Source organism: Dryobates pubescens, chromosome 9, assembly GCF_014839835.1.
Source record: "Dryobates pubescens isolate bDryPub1 chromosome 9, bDryPub1.pri, whole genome shotgun sequence".
In the NCBI taxonomy this organism is placed as follows: Eukaryota; Metazoa; Chordata; class Aves; order Piciformes; family Picidae; genus Dryobates; species Dryobates pubescens.
In genome coordinates, this window is record NC_071620.1 from 8,572,839 (window position 1) to 8,600,358 (window position 27,520).

The 27,520-nt window shown below is 41.0% G+C and overlaps 1 protein-coding gene across 1 annotated transcript in view; it reads left to right on the plus strand.

The window, feature by feature from the left end:
• Positions 1 to 27,520, plus strand: part of GABBR2 (gamma-aminobutyric acid type B receptor subunit 2) — a 569,051-nt gene that overhangs the window by 511,549 nt on the left and 29,982 nt on the right. Inside the window, exon 14 of the mRNA XM_054164335.1 lies at positions 13,051 to 13,161. Within this exon, the coding sequence (XP_054020310.1) occupies positions 13,051 to 13,161 (111 nt within the window). The remainder of the gene's footprint in view (positions 1 to 13,050; positions 13,162 to 27,520) is intronic.

Consider the following 27,520-nt stretch of genomic DNA (forward strand, 5'->3'; position numbering starts at 1 on the left):
GTATGATATGGTGCTCAACAATGTATAAAACAAATCTATGGAACTGTGAGATGGATTTTGTGGTTTCTAGGTTTTCTTTCACTTTGGCTTGCTTTCTTAGCAACTGAAACTCAGTTGTATTATCAGAGCAAAGGACCTGCAATTTTTCAAGTGTGTAGTATTGTGTTAAATGAAATCTGGCCTGACAGATGCTGAAAGAAGATAAATTATTTAAGAACAACGTTGCATAAAAGTTTTACTGAACTGAGAGAAGGAAAACAATTCCCATGACTACCTACTTCACTCTGAATAATACCAATAGAAGTGGCAATACTGACGTAGCTGTTTGTAGACAGGGAACATAATGGAAAACCCAAAAATCTCCGTAACTGCTATTCTTTTTGTTGTGGATGCATGTAGCTTTCAGAGTAGAAAAGTGCAACTATTATTGGTCCTTACTCATGTCAGCTGTTCCTATGAAATGAGGAGAAATACTTGCTGAATACTATTTCAAGGTTATCTATTTTCTTTTCTATAGGTTTTAAACTGCATCAGGAACAGTGTGGCCAGCAGGAGCAGGGAGGTCATTCTGCCCCTGTACACTGCACTGGTTAGGCCTTGAGTACTGTGTCCAGTTCTGGGCCCCTCAGTTTAGGAAGGATGTTGACTTGCTAAAACATGTCCAGAGAAGGGCAACAAAGTTGGTGAGAGGTTTGGAACACAAGCCCTATGAGGAGAGACTGAGGGAGCTGGGGTTGCTTAGCCTGGAGAAGAGGAGGCTCAGGGGAGACCTCATTGCTCTCTACAGCTACCTGAAGGGAGGTTGTAGACAGACAGAGGTTGGTATCTTCTCCCAGGCAACCAGTACCAGAACAAGAGGACACAGTCTCAAGCTGTGCCAGGGGAGGTTTGTGTAGAGCTTCCTCCTAACCTCCAGCCTAGAGAGAGTGATTGCCCATTGGAATGGGCTGCCCAAGGAGGTGGTGGAGTCACCATCACTGGAGGTGTTCAGGTGGAGATTTGATAGGGTGCTTGGTTGCATGGTTTAGTTGATTAAGTGGTGTTGGATGATAGGTTGGACACGATGATCTTGAAGGTCTCTTCCAACCTGGTTTATTCTAATCTATTCTATTCTATTCTGCTCTATTCTGCTCTATTCTATTCTAAGCTATCTTAACATCTCTCTATTCATTTAAAATAGAGAAAAGAGCAACTTAGAGATTTCATGGCATTTGTGGTTTCCATATGTCCTTTGGTCTAACTTGACCCTGGGTGTTGCAGTGATATTAATCCTGACATGACTCCAGGGCAACCATTGTCCAGCATAATGTGCTCCATTCCACTCTTCAGAATTCAGGAAACGTGCTGGTCCAGTGATCCAATGAAGAGTAGTAAGATTTTTTTAAAGAAAGATAAGACACATCCATAGTGAAGAACGCTAGCAGCTCAATAGTTAGCTTATATAAGGACTCCATTAAGGGTTTACAGGGCCAAAATTTGTAAATGCTAACATAGGAATGACATTTGGTTACACAACTTTTCAATTCATTGGACGAAGTATAATAGAAGCGGTGGGAACCCAACACTAAATTGATTTTCCAAATGAGGAGAAAGATTTTGTCTAACTTTTACAGTCAACAGAATTGACTTGGCAAAGGTTATAGAGGCTCATCATCCCTGATTTCTTTTTCTAAAAGACATAGAATAGAATAGAATTAACCAGGTTGGAAGAGACCTTTGAGATCATCCAGTCCAAACTATCATCCAACACTATCTCATCAACTAAACCATGGAACCGAACACCCCATCCAGTCTCTTCCTAAACACCTCCAGTGATGGTGACTCCACCACCTCCCTCGGCAGCCCATTCCAATGGCCAATCACTCTTTCTATGAAGAACTTCTTCCTAACAGCCAGCCTAAACCTCCCCTGGCACAGATTCAGACTGTGTCCTCTTGTTCTGGTGCTGGTTGCCGGGGAGAAGAGACCAACCCCCACCTGTCTACAACCTCCCTTCAGGTAGTTGTAGAGAGCAATAAGGTCTCCCCTGAGCCTCCTCTTCTCCAGGCTAAGCAACCCCAGCTCCCTCAGCCTCTCCTCATAGGGTTTGTGCTCCAAACCCCTCCCCAGCTTTGTTGCCCTTCTCTGGACATGTTCCAGCAACTTAACATCTTTCCTATATTGAGGGGCCCAGAGCTGATGGTTTAGATCAAGCTGATATTAATTCAAAGGAAATCTGCATCCTGTGTTTTACTGAAGCTAGAACTACCAGAATGGTCTTACTTAATGGAAATACAACTATGGAATCCTAAGCCTCATTTCAGATTCCCTAAGGCAGGAAAGGCATCAATTTAAAATTCAAAGAGTAATTTCAGTTTGCCAAGGGCTACCTCTTTTGCAGCTGAAGCAGGAATCTAACAAAAATGAAGGCATACTTTGTGTACCTTTAGTCTCCTGTACTCAACTCCTGCCTGTAGGCTTTGCTGGCATAATTGTGCCAGTAAAACTTTCAAAGCATGTGATTAGTTTGTTGGTGTCATTCTCCTCTATCACAGGGTCATTTATACTGTTAAGTGTGAATCTTCAGAAATAATCTGTCGGTCCATCAGTGGATTTACAATGTAATTGCTGCTGATAATCCTTAATTTCGGTACTGAGATATTATTGTTCTCCCTAAACATTGAGTAGTCGTAGTATTTATATATGAATGTTCAAGAGGGGATTGGATGTGGCACATGGTGCCATGGTTTAGTCATGGGGTCTGTGGTGACAGGTTGGACTTGATGATCTTTGAGATCTCTTCCAACCTTGGTGATTCTGTGATTCTGAGTGTAACAAAAATAAATGTCCACACAGTGAGTTTCTCCATACAGAATTATTTTGGTAGAAAAGTGCTAAAATGTTCTTGTTGGCCTTTGATAACTAAAGAAAATATCTTTTTCTCATTCAAAGTGACCTTTCTTTTGGAAATGGAGTTAGGCTATGTCAAATAAGGTTAACATTTATAAAAGATAAACAAAACTTTTGAAGTAATAAAAACACTTCTGTTGATCTGACCTTTACTTATTTATCCATCTGTTCAGTTCTTTGATAGTGGTATGTAAAAATGTTTGCATATAAGACATTACTAGTTTTGCAAGGTGGGAGGGAAAAATTTGGAAACTTCAAAATTATTATGAGAGGTAAAGGTTTTCATATACTTCCTTATGTGAAGATGCACCTTACATGTGACAAGAAATTAGGAGCTGCTTTTAGACAAAGCAGCTTTTGTGATGGGAAGCTGAATAACCTAATCCTAGACAGACTTTGGAGGAGATGTATCTGCTTCTGCTGCCACTGTTATGATGTAATTATGAGAATATACTTATCAAGCTATCTATAGCACTTACAAATTAGATTGGCTCCTTTCCTTTAAAATCAAAGGCCTCCACTTAACACAACAGTTTCTGAGTTATGTCTTAGTGCAGTCATAAGAATGGCAACAAGTTCCTTCAGTAGTGGATTGGTGGGTCATCATCTAATCATTTTGGAGAAGTAAAAGAATAGGTGAAAAAATCAAAACTTCCTTCATGCTGAGAAGTAGTTATTTTTATTTGCCTCAGCCCATGGACTGTTCATTTATCAGTGTCTGCATATCAGGACAGTGGTCTCCAGTGGTATTTGCCTCTGAAATTGTCATACAAGCCTACTTCATGCTTGTCTGTTGTCCCCAATCTCATATGTGTATTTTAAGTCCTCGTAGTGAGTGGATTTCCAGGGTTTTTTTGCATGAAAACGGTGTCCATTTATCACTGTCACTGCAATGTAAATAAGCATATTAAACATTGTCAAAGTCAGTAAATAAATCAAAGGTGCTGTAGTCCTAAACAGAAAAGATAAGATTATTACAGAGGTGAGAGTATTGCTCTCCTTGGCCCAAATAGCTGAGCACAATTGAGGACCTGAGAGTTTCCTTGTTGAGAAGAGGAACTGATAATAGCTTCTGTTAGCTATTGGGTGTAAAATCTCCTATTTACAGGAAAAGTGCTAAGTCCTGTTTCTCTAAATGCCACAGAAAGAATAAGTCACATCCTTGTTTACAACTCAAAAGCCTGCCCACTAGACAATAATCTGCAAAAAGAGTCTCTACCTAGGCAACCCTAGCAGTTTGTCCATGGCTGTCCTCTGCATTTGTGTTCCTTTCTTCTCCTTTATGCATTTGCCATACTTGCGCATTAATGCTGTCTGTTTCCATTACCATAAACAAGCAGATATTGAATTGCTCCAGCCACCAAGAAGTGTGGCTGGCATGGCCTGCAGCACAGCAGGAAATCTAGTTAGCAAAGATTAAAAAAAAAAAAAAACCTGAGAGAAACTACAAGTCTGGCTTGCCAGCCACAATTCTGGGCAGCTTCACAGGAAAGGAGGGAAAATATTCCTCCTTAGTTTGTGAAGCTGATACCAAGAAGTGCACGTTTCTGGAAGAGGCTGTACAGCACAGGAGGGTCTGGGTAGTAACAAAGATCTTCAGTCCTCTCACCTGCTTTTCATACCTATCTTGTCCTTTTGCCCTCCCTTTTTCTCCCAAAGAAAAACACGTATTCTGCTGCTGAGAAAGCTTTAGGTCTTTGTAACATATGTTCCACTGCCTCCACGCACATACACAGAAACATTTCATTATCCAGTCCCTAGATAAGAAATTGGGGCAGCATTCTCTGAGGAACTTACGTGACGTAAAATTTCTGCTGAAGAAATCTCTGAGCGCAGAGTGGGAAGACTTAGTCGCAGTTGTGTGAAACACTTCAATTTCCCCTCTTCCCTGTATTTGTTTCTAGGGAGTTTCTCTACTCAGTCTAACCTATTATTTTTGCATTTCTCAGTCTAATCTGTTATTTTTGTGTGGAACTGCTTATTTTAGGGGATTTCTGGGCCCCTCAGTTTAGGAAGGACATCGAGACACTTGAACATGTCCAGAGAAGGGCAACAAGGCTGGGGAGAGGTCTTGAGCACAAGCCCTATGAGGAGAGGCTGAGGGAGCTGGGGTTGCTTAGCTTGGAGAAGAGGAGGCTCAGGGGAGACTTTACTGCTCTCTACAACTACCCAAAAGGTGGTTGTAGCCAGGAAGGGGTTGGTCTCTTCTCTCTAGCAATCAGCATCAGAACAAGGGGACACAGTCTCAAGCTGTGCCAGGGGAAGTTTAGGCTCAAGGTGAGGAGAAAGTTCTTCACTGAGAGTCATTCGTCATTGGAATGGGCTGCCCAGGGAGGTGGTGGAGTCACCATCCCTGGAGGTGTTCAAGAGGGGATTGGACGTGGCACTTGGTGCCATGGTCTAGTCATGAGGTCTGTGGTGACAGGTTGGACTTGATGATCTTTGAGGTCTCTTCCAACCTTGGTGATACTGTGAAAGTAACAACTATATCAAGAAATCTCTGGGAACCTTGTGGCTTTCAGACACCATTTTCATTTAAGTAAAAATGAAGCACCACAGCAGCAAAATAAAAATCATTGGGTAAAGTGATGTTATAAATGTTGCTGAGAGACTGCCTTTAAAAGTAAATGTATAGACACATTCACAATATATGAGTTTATTAATAGCTCTTCTGGCATTTTATCATCTTTCAGTCATGCTAATTTACACTATGTATGCTTGCTGCTTTATGGAATTATTTGTACAAGAGACAGATGGGAAGCTAGAAAGTAGGTTTGTTTTAAAGAAATTACAGTGCAACTATCACTGCGACTGTATACCGAACCTGATTGATTTAAGGTAGTAGGAATTTTTAATCTGTATAATTAGTATGGTAAATACTGCTTTAAAAGTTAGTCACCATCTAAATTACTTTGAAGGGGAACTTTTAACACTTCTGAGAAGTTTTCAGATGGGAACCGATATAGCATGCTGTCTCGCTGCAGTTGTATATTTATAGTCGTGAGCTTTAAATGTTTTAACAAATATAAATAGCATCATTTAAACAATGTGAGAAAAACAGCAAGAACACCAACAAATCTAAATGCAAACCTAAAATAATTTTCTCACTGGGGCCTTCATGACAGAGCATCAAGTTCACACGCTGGATGCGATGGACATTGTAGTTGCTCAGAACCTTGACCTTACCTTCACCTGAGGTCAGAAAATTTATATTTCTCATTTGTCTTGCAGAAGTCATGGACTGTCTAGGCATAGGGACAGTTGTTTAGTTGAAAGCCTGCTTTTTAAAAATAATCCTGCATTTCTATACTGGAAAGCAGCCCTTACCAAATGAATTGTCATTGTGCCCCTGTACGCAGCACTGGTTAGGCCACACCTTGAGCACTGTGTCCAGTTCTGGGCCCCTCAATTTAAGAAGGACATTGAGACACTTGAATGTGTCCAGAGAAGGGCAACGAGGCTGGGGAGAGGTCTCAAGCACAAGCCCTGTGAGGAGAGGCTAAAGAGCTGGGATTGTTTAGCCTGGAGAAGAGGAGGCTCAGGGGAGACCTTATTGCTGTCTACAACTAGCTGAAAGGAGGTTGTAGCCAGGAGGGGCTTGATCTCTTCTCCCAGGCAATCAGCACTAGAACAAGAGGACACAGTCTCAAGCTGTGCCAGGGGAAGATTAGGCTCAAGGTGAGGAGAAAGTTCTTCACAGAGAGAGTTGTTAGCCGTTGGAATGTGCTGCCCAGGGAGGTGGTGGAGTCACCATCCCTGGAGGTGTTCAAAAAGGGATTGGACGTTGCACTTGGTGCCATGGTCTAGTAGTCATGAGGTCTTGGGTGACAGGTTGGACTTGATGATCTTTGAGGTCTTTTCTAACCTTGTTGATTCTATGATTCTATGATTTTAAATAGTACTGTGCCTATCTATTAAAAACTGATTTTGAAAGCTAATATTCTGTTCCATAATCAAATTTCTTTGAATCAATGAAATATGCACAAAGAAAAAGACTCAAAATCAGCCACTATCCTGTTCTCAGTAGAGCAAAAACATGATTTGTGATGCTGGATTCATATCTGAACCATCATATGTTCACATATGAACCCATTATATGTTCTGCATTCAGCTCAGATATGAACAGAGGCAAACAAGCTTTTTATTTTACCTTGCCTACCAAATTTTTTAACTGGAAGGCATTCCAAATGAGTTACCCCAGCATAGAATTGCTTTTGCTATCTTGCCTTCATGAAAGGTATGGCTAAACAACTGAAAAATATATGAAACAAAAGAGGTCCATTTCCTGGCAAGTCTGTTTCATGCTGGTTTTGTATTTCTCTAAAATTATCCTCAAATTATTAAGTAATTGAAACACAGTGCCTCTGATCCTTCACTTTCTTTTTTCTTCAGTAATTGAGAGCCTGGCTATAGCACACTACATGCAAAATTGTTTAAATCCTTTTTGTGGAACACCTTTCCATGTGGATATACAGTTTAGCACAGAAGAGGGCCTACTGCAATCTGCAAGTAAATTTAACTTCTTACAGATTTTGTAGTATAAACTAGCTATATTTATCCTTGGGTGAGAAGAAAAAAAAAAAGGAGAGAGAAAGTTAATTTAAAAATAAGTAAGGATTATCTTCCAATTTAGCAAAGTCTGGGTTTTCAGATAAGGAATCACATTTGAGCTCCATATGACTGTTAAATTTGCCAAGTTAAAAGTGTCAGAGATGTCTAATTCATGCTGCAGCCTAGTGATAGTACACAGTCATTATGCCGGTAAGATGGAAACCATGTAAAGGGAATACAGAGAGTGGAATGGTATATCAAGACAGTTTTATCAATGTGACAGAAGAGTATGATCCTGTATTTGCCTATAATATGGGAGTCACCCAGTTTATTTTACACCTAGTAAACAGAAACTGCAACTATTTACTTTATGCTTCATATCCATCTTTGGAAAATACTGGGGCCTAGTGTTCTGCCTTTCTCACTGATGAAGGTGCAGCTGTAGAAATGGCAAATTGTCACACTGGAAATCTGCTGCAAAATTTCTTAGAGAGCAAGCTTTGATTGTCCTCCCGTGAGCAGTGTTACACAGCAGCACCACAACGCTGTACATAAGGATCATCTGCTGTACTGGCAAAGGGACCTGAAAAGGCAAGCTCATAGAAGAGGGTCAAGGACTTTTGGATACTGTGCAGTAGCCAAGTCTGCTCACAGACATTTGCAGAATGAAATGTGTTGTGGAACGTAGACCTTTCCTCTATGCAGAGCTGTAGAGAAGGAATAGCAATAAAGACATAAAATAAGTCAATGATACATTAATCATCGTACAAATATCTTATCAGTGTGGGGGGTCTTTTCCAAAGAGCTTTTGGACTAGTGTAATAACCACTAAGACATTGTAGTTATACATGAAGAAAGAAATAAAATAAAGGAGATAGGATCTGTCTTTATATGGATGAAATAACATCAGGCCTAGAAGGCACAAGTACCTCAGGGTAGTTTGCCCTATCTTCCCACACCTTATCTGGGACAAGGAAAGATGTCCATTACAACACATACTTTTTTTTTTTTTTACTCAACTGGAACCACATTCTTAAAGGATTTGGAGAAAATTGTTCAATGAAAACTGTGCTTGCCCTTGAAGTGGTGGTTTTCTGCTTCCCTGACATGGACCGCTCTGGAAAGCAGCTTAAACGAAGCCTGTAGGTTTGTGTTGCAATTCATAGACAGGTGGGGGGAACAGGAGTCTTGTTCTTGCTCAGTTGTTTTGAGGAGGTGTAGGAAGGCAGGAGGCACTTGGCAGTCTCTGTCATTGTCCCTGTCATGGTCCCTCCTGCAAATTTCCCTACAGGTTCCAGGCAGTTTTAGGTTTCACCCCTCCTCACGGTGGTACCCACCTAAGCCATTGCTCACCTGTTACAAGGATCTGGCAGCCCACTATCAGACTGAAGAGCAAAGAAAATGGAAAGGAAACAAAACTACAGAACTGCCTATTATGCACAGACATGCACAGAGAAAGGATATAAACATTCTGTACATAATCTGTTTGCTGGTATGGATTGCTTTCTGGACCTAGCAGATCCCATGTAAAACAAGCATTCTACTGGGATGATACACAACTCTTGTAGGAAGTCAACAGATTAAATTGTTTATGTTCAGCTGCTGAAAACACTCCAGAAATCAATGTCAATGTCAGAAACTTTATTAGGTTTCAGAAGAGGTAGGAATGCTTCAGCCTAATCACAAGATAGGAGGTCTTCAGGCCTTTGAGAGTGACATCTGAAGGGCATTTAGATTGTTTTCTATAAATGGAAAGGGCGAATTTCCAGTACATATATAGTCACTGGTAGCATTTATGTTGTCATCCCCTCTAAAGCAGTAACAAAGTGCACAAATGGTGGATGATTAGAGAGGTCAATGAAGTGCTCCATTCAGCTGTAATTGTAGAGTTTTTAAAAATTCTTTTGATATCAGAAAATATCATATGATTTTTTTTTTTTAACCCAGCTTTTTGCTATGATTAGTTAATTCATGCAAAATCAGTGAAGAAGCAGAATGGCAAATTAAAAGCAGTAAAATAGGAATGTCATTTTGCAGTAGCAATAAGTAATCAGCAACAGTACTGTTCACTGTAAAATTATTGCTACCTGCCAACACTTATCTCCACATGCACAAGAGGTCAGCGAATTTTTGTTTTAAATACCAGCACCTTACAGATCTGGAAAGCACTTTAACATAAATGCTGCCCCATTGCTGCCCCAAAAGCACACTTCTGGGGATGCTGCAGTCAGTATTCTCTCTTTTCCTACTCCCCCCTTGATCATTTCACAAGATTTTCTTTTGTCGCTGTACACTGATTTATTTAATTAGCATAATCTTTAAAGTATCACTGCCTTATAAAATCTGGCAATCATCCTACTAAGGAAATGAGGCAACATCTTTCTCTCCAGGCAGCCAGCACCAGAACAAGAGGACACAGTCACAGGCTGTGCCAGGGGAGGTTTAGGCTGGCGGTTAGGAGGAAGTTCTACACAGAGAGGGTGATTGCCCATTGGAATGGGCTGCCCAGGGAGGTGGTGGAGTCACCATCATTGGAGGTGTTCAGGAGGAGACTTGATAAGGTGCCTGGCTATATGGTTTAGTTGATTAGGTGGGTTGGATTAGTTGATAGGTTGGACACAGTGATATTCAGGGTCTCTTCCAACCTGGTCTATTCCATTCTATTCTATCCTATTCTATTCTAATAGTATTTGAAAACAAGTTATATTTTCTATTCAATTGTTTTTCTGCCTGGGCCTCTCAGTTTTGAGTAATGAATATGTAATAATATGCTATGCAGACTTGAAACAAATTGCGTATAGTGAACATTAAATTATAATCTACCATTAGCCAAATAGGAGTTCTCATTTCAGTAATATTCTTTAAAATAAGAATTCCAATTACTCATAGTTGGTTGAAAGTGGTGGAATCCTTCAGTCTACATGTGAGTGGAAATTTCAGTCCAGGGACAAGGGAAGTGAATCTCATGATATTGTCCATTGGACCAAGTACAGTTCTATGTTGTTTATAAACCTCCTTGTTTCATGAAAATGTGAAACAGAAATCTTTATAGCAAGCAAAGGTGTAGTTTAGCATGTAGAACAGTCCTGCTCTTCCATCACTTACAAATTCAGAGATATATATGAATGATTCATCATGTGAACTTTACTTCATACTAGTCAAAAATTGTGTTTGAACGTATCAGGTTGTGACTTTGACGTGAAAGGGTAGTTTCCCCTCAGTGCACCTAAATTTTAGCATGGGGCACTTGTCATTGATGAAAGAGTAGGATAGTTTAGCTGATCCCTAGACAAATATTTGCAGCATCTTGCATGTTGTGATACCATCTAATGTTTGCAGTCATTACAGTTCTTCAGCTAATGGTTGTTTGCTTGCCATTAGCAGCCATTAGGGTGGAGTCATAAGCTCTCTAGGAGAGTTAATATTGCCTTCTTCAGTTTATCTTATATTATTTAGGACTCCATTTTTCAAAGATCTTTATTCTCCCATTCAGGGTTTCTACAGAAGTCCAGGATAGGAAGAATCTGCAAAGAAAATTGTGAATCCTCTGACTGTGCAGTGCATAGCACAAGATTGTTTGTTTCCCCTCCGTGCCTACCTTCTTATTTGTTACACTATTTTTTTGCAGTTTACTAAGTCTGGGGCAATACCTCACAGAGATTGATGGAAGAAACATTAATACTGTGACCACTGAAATCCATAACAAAATTCATATAGGCATCAGAGGCAGCAAGAACAAGCTGTATGAAATTATTCAGGTCTCTCTGAAGTCCTTCCACATACAATCCTGTGGTTTGGTTGGTGAAAACACAATTTTTCCTTATCTCATATAATAAGCATTGTATTTCTGCATGAGACATTTTATACGTGCAATTCATCAAAATAGGAAATTGCAAAGCCCACTGGGACAACCAAGGATAGAAATGCATGTCTGAGTTGATCTTAGTTTAGCTGAAAGTCAGGTCCAGTGTTTCAAGCAGAAAAAGTAAAACTAACTTTTGGTGTTTCAGCACTTTCTGTAAAACAAAACAGACTGTAGTGCACACAGCTCAGAGTAGCCAATGGGAACATTCTGTGGTATCTAACTACTAAAGGATCTCTTAGAATCACATGCGAGAAGCATCTTTGCAAGGGCAACAAAGTTGGTGAGGGGCTTGGAACACAAGCCCTATTAGGAGAGGCTGAGGGAGCTGAGGTTGCTTAGCCTGGAGAAGAGGAGACTCAGGGGTGACCTTATTGCTCTCTACAACTACCTGAAGGGAGTTTGTAGACAAGCGGAGGTTGGTCTCTTCTCCCAGGCAACCAGCACCAGAACAAGAGGACACAGTCTCAAGCTGTGCCAGGGGAGGTTTAGGCTGGATGTTAGGAAGAGATTCTACACAGACAGTGTGATTGCCCATTGGAATGGGCTGCCCAGGGAGGTAGTGGAGTCACCGTCATTGGAGGTGTTCAGGAGGAGACTTGATGGGGTGCTTGGTTGCATGGTTTAGTTGATTAGGTGGTGTTGGATGATAGGTTGGACGTGATGATCTTGGAGGTCTCTTCCAATCTGGTCTGGTCTGGTCTATTCTGTTCCGTTCCATTCTATTCTATTCTATTCTATTCTATTCTATTCTATTCTATTCTATTCTATTCTATTCTATTCCATTCCATTCCATTCCATTCCATTCCATTCCATTCCATTCCATTCCATTCCATTCCATTTTATCTTGTGTACAATACACCATTGAAAAGCAGTTTGACCAGACCCTAATATATAATCTAATTGTAGGCAGCATAGTAGCTAGTATCCATTTGGTCTTCATGCCAACTGTTCCTTCTCCTGTTTAAAAAAAGCCACAACAAACCACCACCAAAATAAAAACATGATGGGGTGGGAGTGGTTCTTTCAAGTTTCTCTGAGTCTTAATTATACCTTCTCCCTCGTACAAGCAGTCCTGATAGTCTGCAAGTCCTCTTGATTCTGTACTTTCATGCAATCTCCTTTTCAAAATAAGTGGAAATCTACAAAGCTTCCATCAGTCTTAAATTTTGCATAGATATTCACTTGCTCTAAGGATGTTTTTCCAGGTTTTTGATGATTTATACTCTCTTCTAAGCTGCTGCTGTAGTTTCAGTAGTAAATGGTCTTTGATTTAGCTCATGGTTATCAATGAAAAAAACACCTGAACACAGCAGTGTTTCATACATTTTTTATCAGTCATTTGCCAGTGACACAAGAACTGCAGGTGAAAGGAAGGACGACTTTAAATACATTTATTTTCATGCTTGTGCATCCAAGCTGTTTGCCTTGTAGAAAAATTAGATGCCTAAAGCTGATAAATGTGACTGATGCTGATAAAGACAGAGTGACTTCAGACGTTTTCTTTCATGTCTGCAGTAGAGGTGACTTCACCTGGTGGCAGCTACCATATGGTTGTTTCCTCAGATCTTCTCTTTTCACTGTATTCTTTTGCAGGTTCATGGATCTGCAGTCATCACGAGTTGCTTTAAAGTTGTCTACTCTGTGTTTTACAAATCCTCAATCTAGGGAGAATAGATTTAAGTGCCTCTGAGGTGTGAATGCAAATGAAATATGAATTCAAATATTTCCTCTTTTATTTTTTGCAGCCAGACCCTGCAGGCAGAGATATCTCCATCCGACCAATCTTGGAGCACTGCGAAAACACTCACATGACAATCTGGCTTGGGATTGTGTACGCTTATAAAGGGCTGCTGATGGTAAGCACATCTTGTTCTGCATGACGCTGACTTCAAGCTGCTATTAACTGATAGGCATGACCTGAATTATACTTCCTTTCCTGATGGTTGGTTAGTGAGTTTAAAACATCTTCCGTAATTGAACCTGTTCTAATGTTCGTGAGGTGGTAATATGTGGATATATGCATATGCAAAATAAAGAAGACATTAATAGCACTTAAGCTGAATACTACACACAGACTGCAAACCAAGAAATTCAATAGTGCAAAGACAGGACTGTGAATGAGACAGCTTTGTAAATAAGAAGCCAGTTATTTGAATTCCTTTAGATTTAAAAAAAAAAAAGGTTATTCTCAGTTTGCCTCTGAGTTGCAAATGTCCTTCAGGAATAGTTGCAGGAGATGCAAGATTAACTTGGAGCTTGAGTCTAACTCTTTTGTCAGTGAGGCCCATCTCAAAAAGATTTAGTTACAAAAATGGTCCTCAGGAGCCAGGAATCCTGAACCATGACAGTTAAAAAAACCCCAAAACCCAACAAAACCATGTAAAGGTGACTACTAATAGAATAGAATAGAATTAACCAGGTTGCAAAAGACCTTTGAGATCATTGAGTCCAACCTATCATCCAACACTATCTAATCAACTAAGCCATGGCACCAAGTGCCCCATCAAGTCTCTTCCTAAACACCTACAGGGATGGTGACTCCACCACCTTCCTGAGCAGCCCATCCCAATGGCCAATCTCTCTTTCTGTGAAGAACTTCTTCCTAACATCCAGCCTAAATATCCCCTGGCGCAGCTTGAGACTGTGTCCTCTTGTTCTGGTGCTGGCCACCCGGGAGAAGAGACCAACAGCCACCTGTCTACCACCTCCCTTCAGGTAGTTGTAGACAGCAATAAGGTCTCCCTTGAGCCTCCTCTTCTCCAAGCTAAGCAACCCCAGCTCCCTCAGCCTCTCCTCATAGGGCTTGTGCTCCAACCCCCTCACCAGCTTTGTTGCCCTTAATTAAGTGATTAAAAGCTTCCAAGATCGAAAGTTTTATAACTGATTTTTACAGCACTGTCCAGCTGAACACCTGTCTTGAGTTGAGCCCCATCAGGATCCTAAAACTAGATAAACATTGGTTTACACTGCCCAAAGGGGTCAATCTGTTCCTTAGGACACCCATGAAGGATTGGGTCAGCTGCTTCTACCCAGCACGGCTGGCACTGCTGCCCTGGGGAAGGCTGAGGATGGGAAGGTGCTGGTGCCTGGAATACTTGTCTTCCCTCTCCTCAGCAAACTACTGCTTTGCTGGGCTGCAGAATCCTGCTGTTTTTCATGCTGCTTTTTTTTCAGCCTGAAAGATCTTTAAATGCACAATGCAAAGTTCAACAGGAAAGGATGAGTGCTTGGGTTTTTTAATTCCAAACACTCAGTAGTTTTGTGGTCAGACTGGTCTGTTGGGGAGTGTCTTGAGGCAGGGAAGGCAGCAGTGATTCCAGCTCCCTGAGAGAGAGCTCTGATCCTAGAACTGCTCACCAAAAGGAAGCCTTCCCACCTTCCCATTTAAAAAGGAAAACAAACAATCAAACAAACAAGAATCAAACCACCAAACAATAAACTTTTAACTTTAGATGCCTTTTTTTTAGCAAAGGTCCAAGCAGGCTGTGAAACCTTTCTCTTGCTCAGACATACTTGATCCCCACAAAAGGATAAAGAATTGGGAGAGATTCCACATCACCGGTACATTGTATGTGGCATTTATTTGCATGCCAGTTAGTCCAGCTCAAAACAGATCACTGCAAGTAAAACAGAGTGAGGGCTCCTTCAGGCTGTCAGCACCCCTGTACCCACCTGCAGGGCTGATCTGCAAGGCCTCATGAGCAGCTGAGTGCTTCTGAAATGCCTTCTTATATTTCTTTGTTTGATTCTTCCTGATCATCATAGTGACAGATTCTGATTTTGTCTCTTTATTAAGTCAAATCTTCCAAAGAGATACAGCTAAACTGGAAAGCAGAACTTTAGTACCCAGTTGCTGACAAGATACTTAACTTTATTGCAATATTTACATCCTATGTGATGATGGTTTGTATCCATTAGGTCATTTATTTATCTTTAGAGATTAAGTTCTTAACTTGTCATCCTGTTTCTATTATACTACTATATTACTGGTTTGACATATCTGTCAATAAATTCCAGGTCTTGCTAGAGTATTTTTCGCTTTGCATCTTTAATTGCATGAGATTTTTCTTCAGTGGTTTCCACATTTTTGTTACTTTCCAATTTTCTTGTATAGGAATTTTGAACAATTCATTTTGTGTTCTTTCAGCTAGAGTTTTCCAGTGTTCCTTCTACAAGTGCTTAAGACATTTTTCTCTGTGGTTCTGTCTGAAAACAAAGTCATTATGTGGTTCACTTAGGGTACAACAACAAATGAGTTAAAGTTCCTTTTAAAATACTGAAGGATTCAAGTAAATGGTGAATTGGGCTGCTTGATTTTTCCCCTCAAAAATAACTTCAACATTGTTTTAAATTAAAAATTAAGGAGGGAAAATAATATTCTCTATTTAAATAATACATTCTCAGGTAGTTTTCTTTAAAGTTTTTTTAAGTTTGAGTAGTGCTGGGCAGTAATCAAACTGCATTGGTTCTCATTAGTCCTTTGCCCTAGGTTAGTTGGTTGGCAAATATGTTGGACTGTTTGCTTCAAGATATGTGACTCTGCTTGAGTTTGCAAATGCCATTTGGCATTATTTCAGACACACAGTGTTTCATAACCAAGAATGAAATATACACATTTTATTACTCCAGTGCCCTTTTATCACACAAATCACTACATATGAAAAAGGAAGGTAGTCTTTTGAATCTCTTAAATAATTGCTATGGTGAGTTATATGAGGACAACAGGACTGATGTAGTTTATCTCATCGCCAAAGGTGTTTCTGTATGCTACATATATTTTACCTTTAGAGCAAAACCCAGAACCTCTCATGCTACTGTATCTTTTTATAAAGGTTTATCTAATAGGAAGTTTTCAGGTAATATGAAAATACCCCAAATTTAACATACTTTAGACTAAACAGCTAGTGTTGCTAATTACAACACCATGCAATATTTAGGGTGAAATAGCTTAATGATTTACTTCAGTCAGAATTATTCACAATGACCTCTTGTCTCAAAATAAGAATATTAAAAGTTATACTCTGTTTTTTTGGCTCAAAAGTATAAAGCAATACTGTCTGTTCTGATGACTGAAATGTACTGGTGAAGTGAATAGAAGTGCAGGGAAAGCAAGGCAAGGGGATGTAGGGCAAGGCAGGATGCCCAGGTTCCTTCTACATTAAAATAAGAAAACATTAAAAGTCAAATCCATGAGTCTTCACCTGCCTTTGAAGGAATGTGAGGAAACATTTACTAACTGCATGGAGGCTTCTCAGTTATTGAATTTAAACTCCTCACGGCTGGTTACAAGAGGAAGACAACCATACTTAATCTTGCCTTTATCCACGACTAAGTCCCATCATACATAAGGGTCTCCATGTTTTTCCTATCTCACATTCAGCTCCTAAAAGGCTACATAGAAGTTTAAGGTCTGTCTGTGTGTACATGATGACCTTCAGTTGCAGTATTTCTAGCTTTTGATTTCTGATGTTGTAGGCATGTTTGAAAAGCACCTTTGTTTCATACATTCCAAAGGATGATAGAAATCACATCATATTAATCTTGCCAGTGGTGCACTAACATCTTTCTGAGAGGTATGAATTATTTTTCTGATGTCAGCCAGAACAAAACCAGATTAAGGATGGAGGGGACTCCTCTAGAGCACTTCTCTTATTAACCATACACTAGACTTTTCTACAGTTTGATTCTTCTCTTCCTTATACTGTGTTTAACATTAGACTCAAGGTGTGCACGTTAGAATTTTCATTGCAATGCTGATGTGTTATTTAAGCTGTAACTAATATTGCAGAGCATGTCTGATACACAGTTTTTAATGTGTGGTCCTTAGCTAACCCTGCTAAGGATGAAAACATCAACATTTCATGCTGGAGATGTGCAAAACTGATGCACATGCATCATGGGACTTGGTAATGGTTACTAAGAATAAGAAATTTAAATTCTTCTAATGATTTATTTTCCAGCATTCTCTTTTGGTCACCATAGTTGAAATACTGCACAATACAGGTCCATGATTTATGAAGCCAAATAAAGTATTCCTTCATCTACAATATATCTTTAGTACTATGTTTACTCTTCATTTCAAATCTGAAATAACCCTCTGCTTCCTGAAGCTTTCTAACCATTAAGTTGAATTTGTCTAGCTCTGATCTCCAAACTTTTAACCTTCTTGTGTCTTGCATATGTCATCCCACTTTCTCTAAGATGAGCTGATGCCTTTGTTTCTAGGCAAGCTACCTGAAGTTTGACCAAATTTCTGTGACCTATCCAAAAATCTTATTTCTTTATGAAAACAACAACTAGTAATTGTTTGCCATTCTCCACCTTTGCTTTCTCTGCAGACTTTTCAGACGTATTGTAGCCTCTTTCAAGTCAATGCAGAAAAATGGGATGTTATTAGTTTAGGACCGTTTGGAAACGCACCCGGTTTTTCATTAGCTTCTCATCAAGAGTTACACATTGAGATCTGTGCCCTGAATTTCAATCAGTCTGAATTTGTTGTATTGATGTTGTACCAGAATGTTTTTAAATAACAATACCGTGCAGTGTTAAAGCAAACATTACAGAGAAATCTGAGTAAACCGTAAATGGAATTATCTTTAATCAGCCTTGCAATCTTATTGGGGGGTGAGGGGGATTAAATTAGGAACTGGCTGGAGGGCTGAGCCCACAGAGTGGTGGTGAATGGTGCCACATCCAGCTGGCAGCCAGGCACTAGTGGTGTGCCCCAAAGATCAGTGCTGGGCCCCATGCTCTTTAACATCTCTATTGATGATCTGGATGAGGGCATTGAGTCCATCATCAGTAAACTTGTGGATGACACCAAGCTGGGAGCAGGAGTTGATCTGCTGGAGGGTAGAGAGGCTTTGCAGAGGGACCTCGACAGGCTGGACAGATGAGCAGAATGCAACGGCATGAGATTGGACACATCCAAGCGCCGGGTTCTGCACACTGGCCACAACAACCCCATGCAGTGCTACAGGCTGGGGTCACAGTGGCTGGAGAGCGGCCAGGCAGAGAGGGACCTGGGGGTGCTGGTCGATGGTAGGCTGAACATGAACCAGCAGTGTGCCCAGGCAGCCAAGAGGGCCAATGGCATCCTGGCCTGCATCAGGAACAGTGTGGCCAGCAGGAGCAGGGAGGTCATTCTGCCCCTGTACACTGCACTGGTTAGGCCACACCTTGAGTCCTGTGTCCAGTTCTGGGCCCCTCAGTTTAGGAAGGATGTTGACTTGCTGGAACGTGGCCAGAGAAGGGCAAGAGAGCTGGTGAGGAGTTTGGAGCACAAGCCCTGTGAGGAGAAGCTGAGGAAGCTGGGGTTGCTTAGTCTGGAGGAAACTCAGGGGTGACCTTATTGCTCTCTACAACTACCTGAAGGGAGGTTGTAGACAGGTGGCAGTTGGTGTCTTCTCCCAGGCAGTCAGCACCAGAACAAGAGGACACAGTCTCAGATTGCACCAGGGGAGGTTTAGGCTGGATGTTAGGAGGAAGTTCTACACAGAGAGAGTGATTGCCCATTGGAATGGGCTGCCCAGGGAGGTGGTGGAGCCACCATCATTGGAGGTGTTCAGGAGGAGACTTGATGGGGTGCTTGGTGCCATGGTTTAGTTGATTAGGTGGGTTGAATTAGTTGATAGGTTGGACACAATGATCTTGAAGGTCTCTTCCAACCTGTTCTGTTCTGTTCTATTCTATTCTATTCTATTCTATTCTATTCTATTCTATTCTATTCTATTCTATATTGCTACCTATTCTTTTTTTTTTCTTTTTCCCTGGTTTATTGTCTGAGTTTGTTTATCAGCCATTTCATTAATTTGCTTAGGATAGAAACTACCATAATAGCTCTGTAATCACTGAAGATGTTCCATTTCCTCTTTTCCCATATGGCCTTTTAATATCTTAAGTGGAACTTTGCCAGAATTCCAATAAGTATCAACAGTTAAGTCCAGCAGTCCAGAAAACTTCTAAATGAATTCCTAAAACTCCTGCATGCAACTCTCTGACTACAACAGTTTATGGTGACAGGGTCTTCAAGAAATCACTTACTGCTAAAATTAGCTGCATTTTCCTGGTTTTGCAAGACATGAATGCATTGCATCACCTCTATATGCATATAGGACAAAAATATTCATTAAGCATATCTTATCATGCATCATTACTATTGAATTTGTTCTCTTCCCAGGCATGAATCATTATTGGTATTCTCTTTTCTCCACATATATTTTTAGAAATCCCTATGAATTCTGTTGTTGCTGCTAGCCATTCCTTTTCTACTATATATTTAACTTCCCTTTCCACTCTCACTATTTTAGAACATGAATTCACAATCAGTATTATAGAATCACCAAGATTGGAAGAGACCTCAAAGACAATCAAGTCCAACCAGTCACCACAGACCTTATGACTAAACAGTGGCACCAAGTGCCACGTCCAAGCCCCTCTTGAACATCTCCAGGGATGGTGACTCCACCACCTCCCTGGGCAGCCCATTCCAATGGCTAACAACTCTGGCAGTGAAGAACGTTCTCCTCACCTCAAGCCTAAACTTCCCCTAGTGCAGTTTGAGACTGTGTCCCCTTGTTCTGGTGCTGGTTGACTGGGAGAAGAGACCAACCCCCTCCTGGGTACAACCATATTTCAGGTACTTGTAAACAGCAATAAGATCTCCCCTGAGCCTCCTCTTCTCCAGGCTATTATGAATTTCCTCTTTTTAACTTTTGTTACATTCTGTCTAACCTTCAGATAATTTATATATTTAATTTTTAAAATAAGAAAATATTTTTTACAGCATCTTTCAGTTGCCATTTGTAAATAGTCCTGTTTCCCCTGCTCCTTTCCCCAGTAGTTTCCTAGTTTCCTTTTCTTTGGTGGCTAATCCATAAACATTCCTTTTCCAATGTTCTCATGTACCTGAAAGTAGATTCACAACAAGTATGTGAGTACCATAGTTTAGAGTTTGGGCTGCAGTCAGTGGCCAGTCTTCAGACAGCACTTGGTGCTCCTTAGTGGACAGGAGGGGAGAGCAACCTGGCAGGGTACATGGTCTTCACCAGCCTGAAATGCCTCTTCTCTTCATTCTAGCAGAGACTGGTTGTGTGAGAGGAACCAGTAAGCAATATCCAGACAGAGTCCAGGCAGCAGTTAATGTGCACAGAAGCAGAAACCTAGCCAGTAGCAGTGTTCAGACACCTACAGGTATTACTGACAGTAAGGCTGACCATCCTTGCTGAATGCTGAATCTTGCTTCTTACTGCCACTTCAGGTGCTTACAAGTCCTCTCCATAGAAGTAGCCTAGGAGCTGCCTATGAACACTGCAGCTGTGGTGTGTAACATCTGTTCATCCTTTGTACCATTTTACTGTATCTGCTTAATATAGACTGAATATAAAGACATTATTGGTATTATTTTTCACTCTGAGAAAAATGAAGCAGTGAAGCAGGTTGTCCAGAGAGGTTATGCAGCCTTCATCTATGGAAGGTTTCAAGACCAGGCTAGATAATGTTATCAACAGCCTGGTCTGACCTCACAGCTGAGCCTGCTTTGTGAGCAAGAGGTTATACTGGATGATTTCTTCAGATCCCTCCCAATTATTTTATGATACTGTATCAGCAATGCCCATTATTAATTAATAACATTATCAAATTAATAAACCTTTTGTATACAGAAGGTGAATAGTCTCCAGATTATGTTAAAAATCCTGATTCTTTTCTGAAAGTGCCTTCAAGTTTTAACACCTTTACTTTCCTCCTTTCCTAATTCCCTTCATGATTGAAAAAAGTACTTAGAGAAAGGGACTGCTGCCTTCTCGATTAGTTTGTATGGTTCCAACTCATATTTATGGTGGATTTAGCACCAACCCATCTGTCCCATCTTAAAATTGCTAGAGAGGAAGACAGTTAAGCTCTGTGGTGGGGGAAGGTAGTCTATAGTGGGTACCAGATATTTGTTGTTGTATCTTTAATAAAACATTGGCAGTTTTAGCATCCAAAACCATACGGTTTTGCAAGATGCATTTTTCCCTACTACAGCCATAAGGAAGCTTCAGATACATGCTTAAAATATTGCAGACATTGAAGTACAGAATACAGAATTAACCAGGTTGGGAGAGACCTTTGAGATCATCGAGTCCAACCTATCATCCAACACCACCTAATCAACTAAACCATGGCACCATGCGCCCCATCCAGCCTCTTCCTAAACACCTCCAGTGATGGTGACTCCACCACCTCCCTGGGCAGCCCATTCCTTACATGCCTCTTGAAGTCAATGTTTGTAGACCATAAATTGATTCAAATTGTAGCACACACTTGTTTTTATCAGAGATGTTTAATCATTTTACAGTGCTGTGGTTATAGGTGGCAGTCTTGTGCTACAGACAATATAAAACTATTATAAATGGATATTCACTAATAATCAATTGTGCACTTGTTTCAACTTAGTTACTATAATGTATGTCATGGCTAAGCTGAATTTTCACAGAATAAAGTTAAGTAGCCTAACTAGAAAGAAGGGAAAATATTTTACTAACCTGTTAAGTTAGAAGGCTGAAATATGAAGTGGAAAACTATGCCTGAATGCATGTTAGTGTCCATAGCTTTGTGCCACTGCTCTGCCGTCTTGCCCTGCACAGGACCATACTAAATGCCCTGCAGCATAACGGGATTTGCCAAGACCTTTACAAAGAAAGCCCTTCAGCTGAATAGTGAATATCATATCCTGCAAAAATAAGGAAAAAAAAATTAAATCATGTAGCTATTATCCTAGCATTCAACAGAAATATCCCTTTAGTCCTGGATAGCCAGAGCAACTCTCTGAAATTTTACTAAATACACAGCTGACTCATACCAGATCAGGGGAGCGAATGATGGTTTAAGGTTGGATTATATCAGCTGTCATTACAGGAGATCTACAAAGGTGTAGTTTGTCTTTCTGTTTGCTAATCTTACTTGGTGTGATGGTGATTTAAAAAGAATGAGTTTTCCATGTGTCTTCCTGAAAACTGCCTAGTATATTTTACTTCCCAATTCTCCAGTGAAAACCTGAAAATCAAAATGTTGTGGGTTTGGGCTTTATCCAGTCTTGAAAATTCTCATTGAAAAAATCTGCAGCCATTTTACTGAGCTAAAAATGTGCCTATATCTGTAATGATCTGGATTTAATTGGTGACCATGAATGGGGAAACTCACACCACCAGCTTCACAGTTACGTCAGACCTAGAAATCTTTACAGGCCACAGCCCAGACCTGCCTTTGCTTTGAGGGGTGGCAGGAGTGGAAGCCTCCTAATAATCTAGCTAGGACAAAAGGAAAAAGAAAAGGGAATAAAAAAAACCATAACCAAAACCAGTCAAAACAGAAAAGAAAAAAAAACAAACAACAACCACCAAGCCAGAGCAAAACAAAACCCTCAAACCCCAAGCAGAATAAAAATCCCCATATGTAAGATCTTTGGCATAAAGTTGTGCTTTTTTTCTTTCATGCAGCACAGCAGGGCTGTGATCCACAAGTGAGCTCACTATGTGCTACTACAATACAGTATCACAGAATCACAGAAACATTTGGGTTGGAAAAGACCCTTGGGATCACCAAGTCCAACCAATAACCCTATTCTACAAAGTTCAACTCTAAACCGTATCCCCAAGCACTACATCCAAACAACCGACAGACACATGCAGGGTTGGTGACTGAACCACATCCCTGGGCAGCACATTCCAATGCCAGTAATTAGCTTCAAAGCTGCTGGTCCAATATATGATCTTTAGAAAAGCATACCTTCTAGTTATTGGCAAGTATGACTTCTGACAGGATTGGAGTCTTTTCCTCTGGTATTTCCCTGCTATTGTCTGATATCCCCAGTATAATTTTCTTTCTTTATCTCTCTTTCCTAATACTGCTTGTAAGCCATGTTCAAAGTATAAGCAGACATGACTTTGAAATGAACTATATAGAGAAAATGGTTTAAGGGCATGCCAAAATTGTTGGAGGGAGCATGTGGCTCAGATGGTAGAGCATGAGACTCTTCATGGTCAAGATCATGTGTTCAAGCCTGCAGTGGGCAGCAGGGTCCTCCCTTTTTATACCCTGGCTGGGCAGGGAGCGGGGAGTGGAACAGACTCCGTTTCCCAGGGGGAAAACGCCCTGCAGGGAGGGCAAAGCACTCACAAGCCCCCCATCCCCTGTTTTCAGGCTGGGCATTAACCCATCACAGAGCAGTACAGGGCAAGAGGGAATATAGAAGGATAAATGATGTCCTGCCTGTCATCTGCCAGTCTACGCAGTCCCATAACAAATGAAACACTTGGTTGCATTTATGTATACTGTGGATCAGTAAGCAATTGTCACTCTGTTTTGCAATACTTCTGGTGAACAAGATTCTACACAGAGAGAGTGATTGCCTATTGGAATGGGCTGCCCAGGGAGGTGGTGGAGTCACCATCATTAGAGGTGTTTAGAAGGAGACTTGATAGGGTGCTTGGTTGTATGGTTTAGTTGATTAGGTGGTGTTGGATGATAGGTTGGACACGATGATCTTGAAGGTCTCTTCCAACCTGGTTTATTCTATTCTATTCTATTCTATTCTATTCTATTCTATTCTATTCTATTCTATTCTGTTCTATTCTATTCTATTCTATTCTACTCTACTCTACTCTACTCTATTCTATTCTATTCTGTTTAGAATGAACTAGTTAGCAAAGTTTCTTAGAAGCGTTAAATGTTTTCCAAATGTTCTCAGCTACAAACACTGCAATTATATTCCCAGCTAACACAATTTAATCTGTGCAAGACTTTTCAGACTCAAAGTTTTCTTGTTAAACTTTGTAGACACTCATATTGTATTCTCCATAGTCTTGTTACCCCTCTAAGACTTGAATACAGATTTCTCTTAGTGACCAAACTTCTATCTTTAGTCACAGTGGTATAACCCTGTTGTCTTTAGATACTCTTTTCCTCAGATTTATACAATGGCTGTCTCACAACATTTTTAGGTGCACTGTCAACACAGCCTAAACCTGCCATGTCACCTGCTGCAAATACAACACTCTAAATCATTGTAATGTCAAGTGGAAGCTGCCTACCCTCAAACAACAGGTGAAACAAACCAGTCTTGCCTGTACAGCCCATACCTTCAGAGAAAACCCAAACCAATGTTTTATGACACATTTTACATTAACAAGATACACATCTTAGTAGACCAAAATGGGAAAAGGCTTTAAGTTAATAACTAACAATGTAGGAAGCCTTCCTAATTGCATGTGTTGATGGTAGAGGTGCCCAAAGGAACTTGAAGTAGACAATTAGACTTGACAGTAGGATATTGAGCTCCTTCACTCTTAGATAGCTGCTTTCTATAGGAGAATACATAGCCCCATGGTGGAGGTGCCCAAAGGAACTTAAAGTAGACAATTAGACTAGACACTAGGATATTGAGCTCCTTCACTCTTAGATAACGGCTTTCTATAGGAGAATACATAGCCCCAAGTTATTCAAACCTCTTCTGTGATGCACAGGATCCATCAGGAACCTCAGGATGCGAAATGTAACTGTCAGCAAGGAGCTGCCTAAGCAGTGAGGACAGATGAGTCCCTCCTCTCTCTGAATCCAGCACATTAACACTGCTAAGAGCCACCTGCCTCCATCCCTATGTGTTCATGCACACCTTCCCTGAAGATTGTTTAATCAAAATTCTCAGTAGAGATCAGAACTAACATCCCATGCAAGTACCCAAGTAATTAAGACTGTCAGTCTCTCATTACAGAAAATCTGGGAGCTCTGAAAGAATTTTGAGAGCTCCTTCTGAAGACTGCTGCTACTCTGGGGCTGGTGAACATAGCTCAGGCAAAATCTGGAGTTGTGCCATGTTGTCCAAACCTGAAGCTATGCAGTAGCAGACACCAGCATTGCTGTCTTGAGTGAAGATGTCTGCCACTGCATTTTTTGGGGGGGAGGGTGGGACACAAGACAGTAGATGCACTCTGAGAAGCCTTTACCAGCTTAAGCCTTCCAGGAAAAAACAGGAGTGACAACTGCATTGTAAATCCCAGCAGGCAGCCTTAAATATCAAACAGTCTTTAAGCTGCACAGCTGCCTCAAGACTTAGATATGCTCAAGCATAATGAGAATTGTGATTTATGGAGCTGGGGAAGATTAACATTTAAAATTTAGGTACCAGGAGTAAAGAGCAGCTGAACTGGGGTACTAAGCGTCCATGTTTTCAACTGGAGCTAATCAGTTTCATATTCAAAACCTGTCAAGGAATCCCAGGAACCTGGGCCTTGCACTAACAGCATCTGCTGTTTCTCAACCAAGCCATTGTAGTGATTTTCAGGATTTTTGGTCATAACAGTGAATCTTTCATTTCTGCACGTTGGCTGAGCCTCAGGAAGGGGAACAATAAGAAAGGCAGGTGGAGGGAATGCGAAGTGTTGTGTTTCCTCAGGAAGGCTCTGTCTCAGAGGAGAAATCTTATCAACCCTTCAGCTCTGCAGGAACCCATGGCAGGCAAACAAGGAGCACCTCAGCGATCACCACTGTCCTGGCAGCAGGCTGCAGAAAACTCTCAGCTTTTATCAATGTTTGAGTCTCAAAGATGACTTGCAATTTATAGAAAGGAAGCGCTGTCTTCCTGAAGTAAGCATTTTACCCAACATGCCAATAGAAATTAAAAGTAATGCTATCACATTGATAGTGCATCATTCTGAGGAAACCCAGTTGCTGCAAGAGCCTCTCCCATTATTTAGTTATAATACAAATAAATATCTTCCTTTCATCTGGAAGATACTTGACCATTTTCCATGCTGTTCTCAATTATAAATGAGAATGGGCCAAGCCATAACCCCCCACAAAACTGTCCATATTATCTTTTTCCACCATAATTGATGTTTTAGATTGCTTTATAATGGCCTTAGCTATAAATTCATGCCCATTATTTGTAATAACTGCTGGCCTCATTTAAGTATGCTGGCTGTATTCCCAGAATAATGCTTCTGGAATGGGAATCTGTTCATACTGGAAGAAGTGGAGGAGGAGAAGGGAAGACCTACAACCCTAAAAATCTCATTAATAATTACTTGGTAGTGGGGGAAGACAGAAATCTTCTCTATAGTTAATCAGCGTTCCATCCCTTTAAAAACATGGTGTAGACATGCATACACACAAGGATTTGTTCTATCCCACAAAGCAGCTCATCTCAGACCAGCCTATTTGTCAGTCAGGAAATGACAAAGTGTAGATTTGCTGCACAGATGAGCTGCACAGTGCCAGCAGTGGAACAGGCAGCCACTGAGATGGTGGAGTGTCTGGGAGTATCGGATTTTTACCCTGAAAAAAAGGTATCACAAGTGCACAAGCCCAGTGAAGCCAGGGCAAAGGCCGTGGGTGATTCGCTTTTACAGAGCCTGTAAAGGGGTCTGTACATTTCCTGCTTTCTCTGTGCACCGTTCCAGACCCAACAGCAGAGGAGTACTGCCTGCATCCTTCCTTATTGGAAGTATCAGCTTGGTTACCTGAGGGGCTCTGAAAATGTAATAGAGGATGAGCTACTTCTCTGGCACAAAACTACCCATGTTGACAAAAGGCTTGTCCATGCCTCAGCTGCTTTACCTGAATGGCTCCAAGACTCCTCAAGAGCAGCTTTCTCCCATGCTCTGCCTGCAGCCACTGCATTTCTTCCTGTAGTTCTTAGGCTGCTAGGGAGGGCAGAGGAAGACAAAACACAATGGAGACAGGTGTGGACTCCAGTTCTACTGAAAGAGATGTGTAAAACAGAGGAGGTAGGACGTGGAACAGGTAACACGGAAGCAAGGCAGTGCCCTGGTTAAGACCCTATCCTGCAGAAGCATCTGGAGGTGACAGGGTGGGAATGGTGTCACGGAAGACTTAAGTAAGGATTGTAAGGGCAACTGCTGCTGCTGTTTCTGGGAGGGACCATCCCATCCTACATACCTAGGTATGGATTGCAACAGTGATGGCAGTACTGCAAGCAGGAGGCTTATCGCCTCCAGCCTGTCACACTCTATGGGCTGAGAGTAGATACCTAACCTGTCAAAGCCATTCAGCCACGTCTGCTTATGAACATGCCACAGGGCAACATGTGTTGTAGGTAAGAAACTGAATTAAGCTGGCAGAGAAGCTCAGCAATGGGAGGGTAGGGCTGGAAGTTTGGCAGTAAGTCTGGTTTGCAGTGCCTGGGCAAGCAGGTAGGTGGCTGCAGCTGGCTAG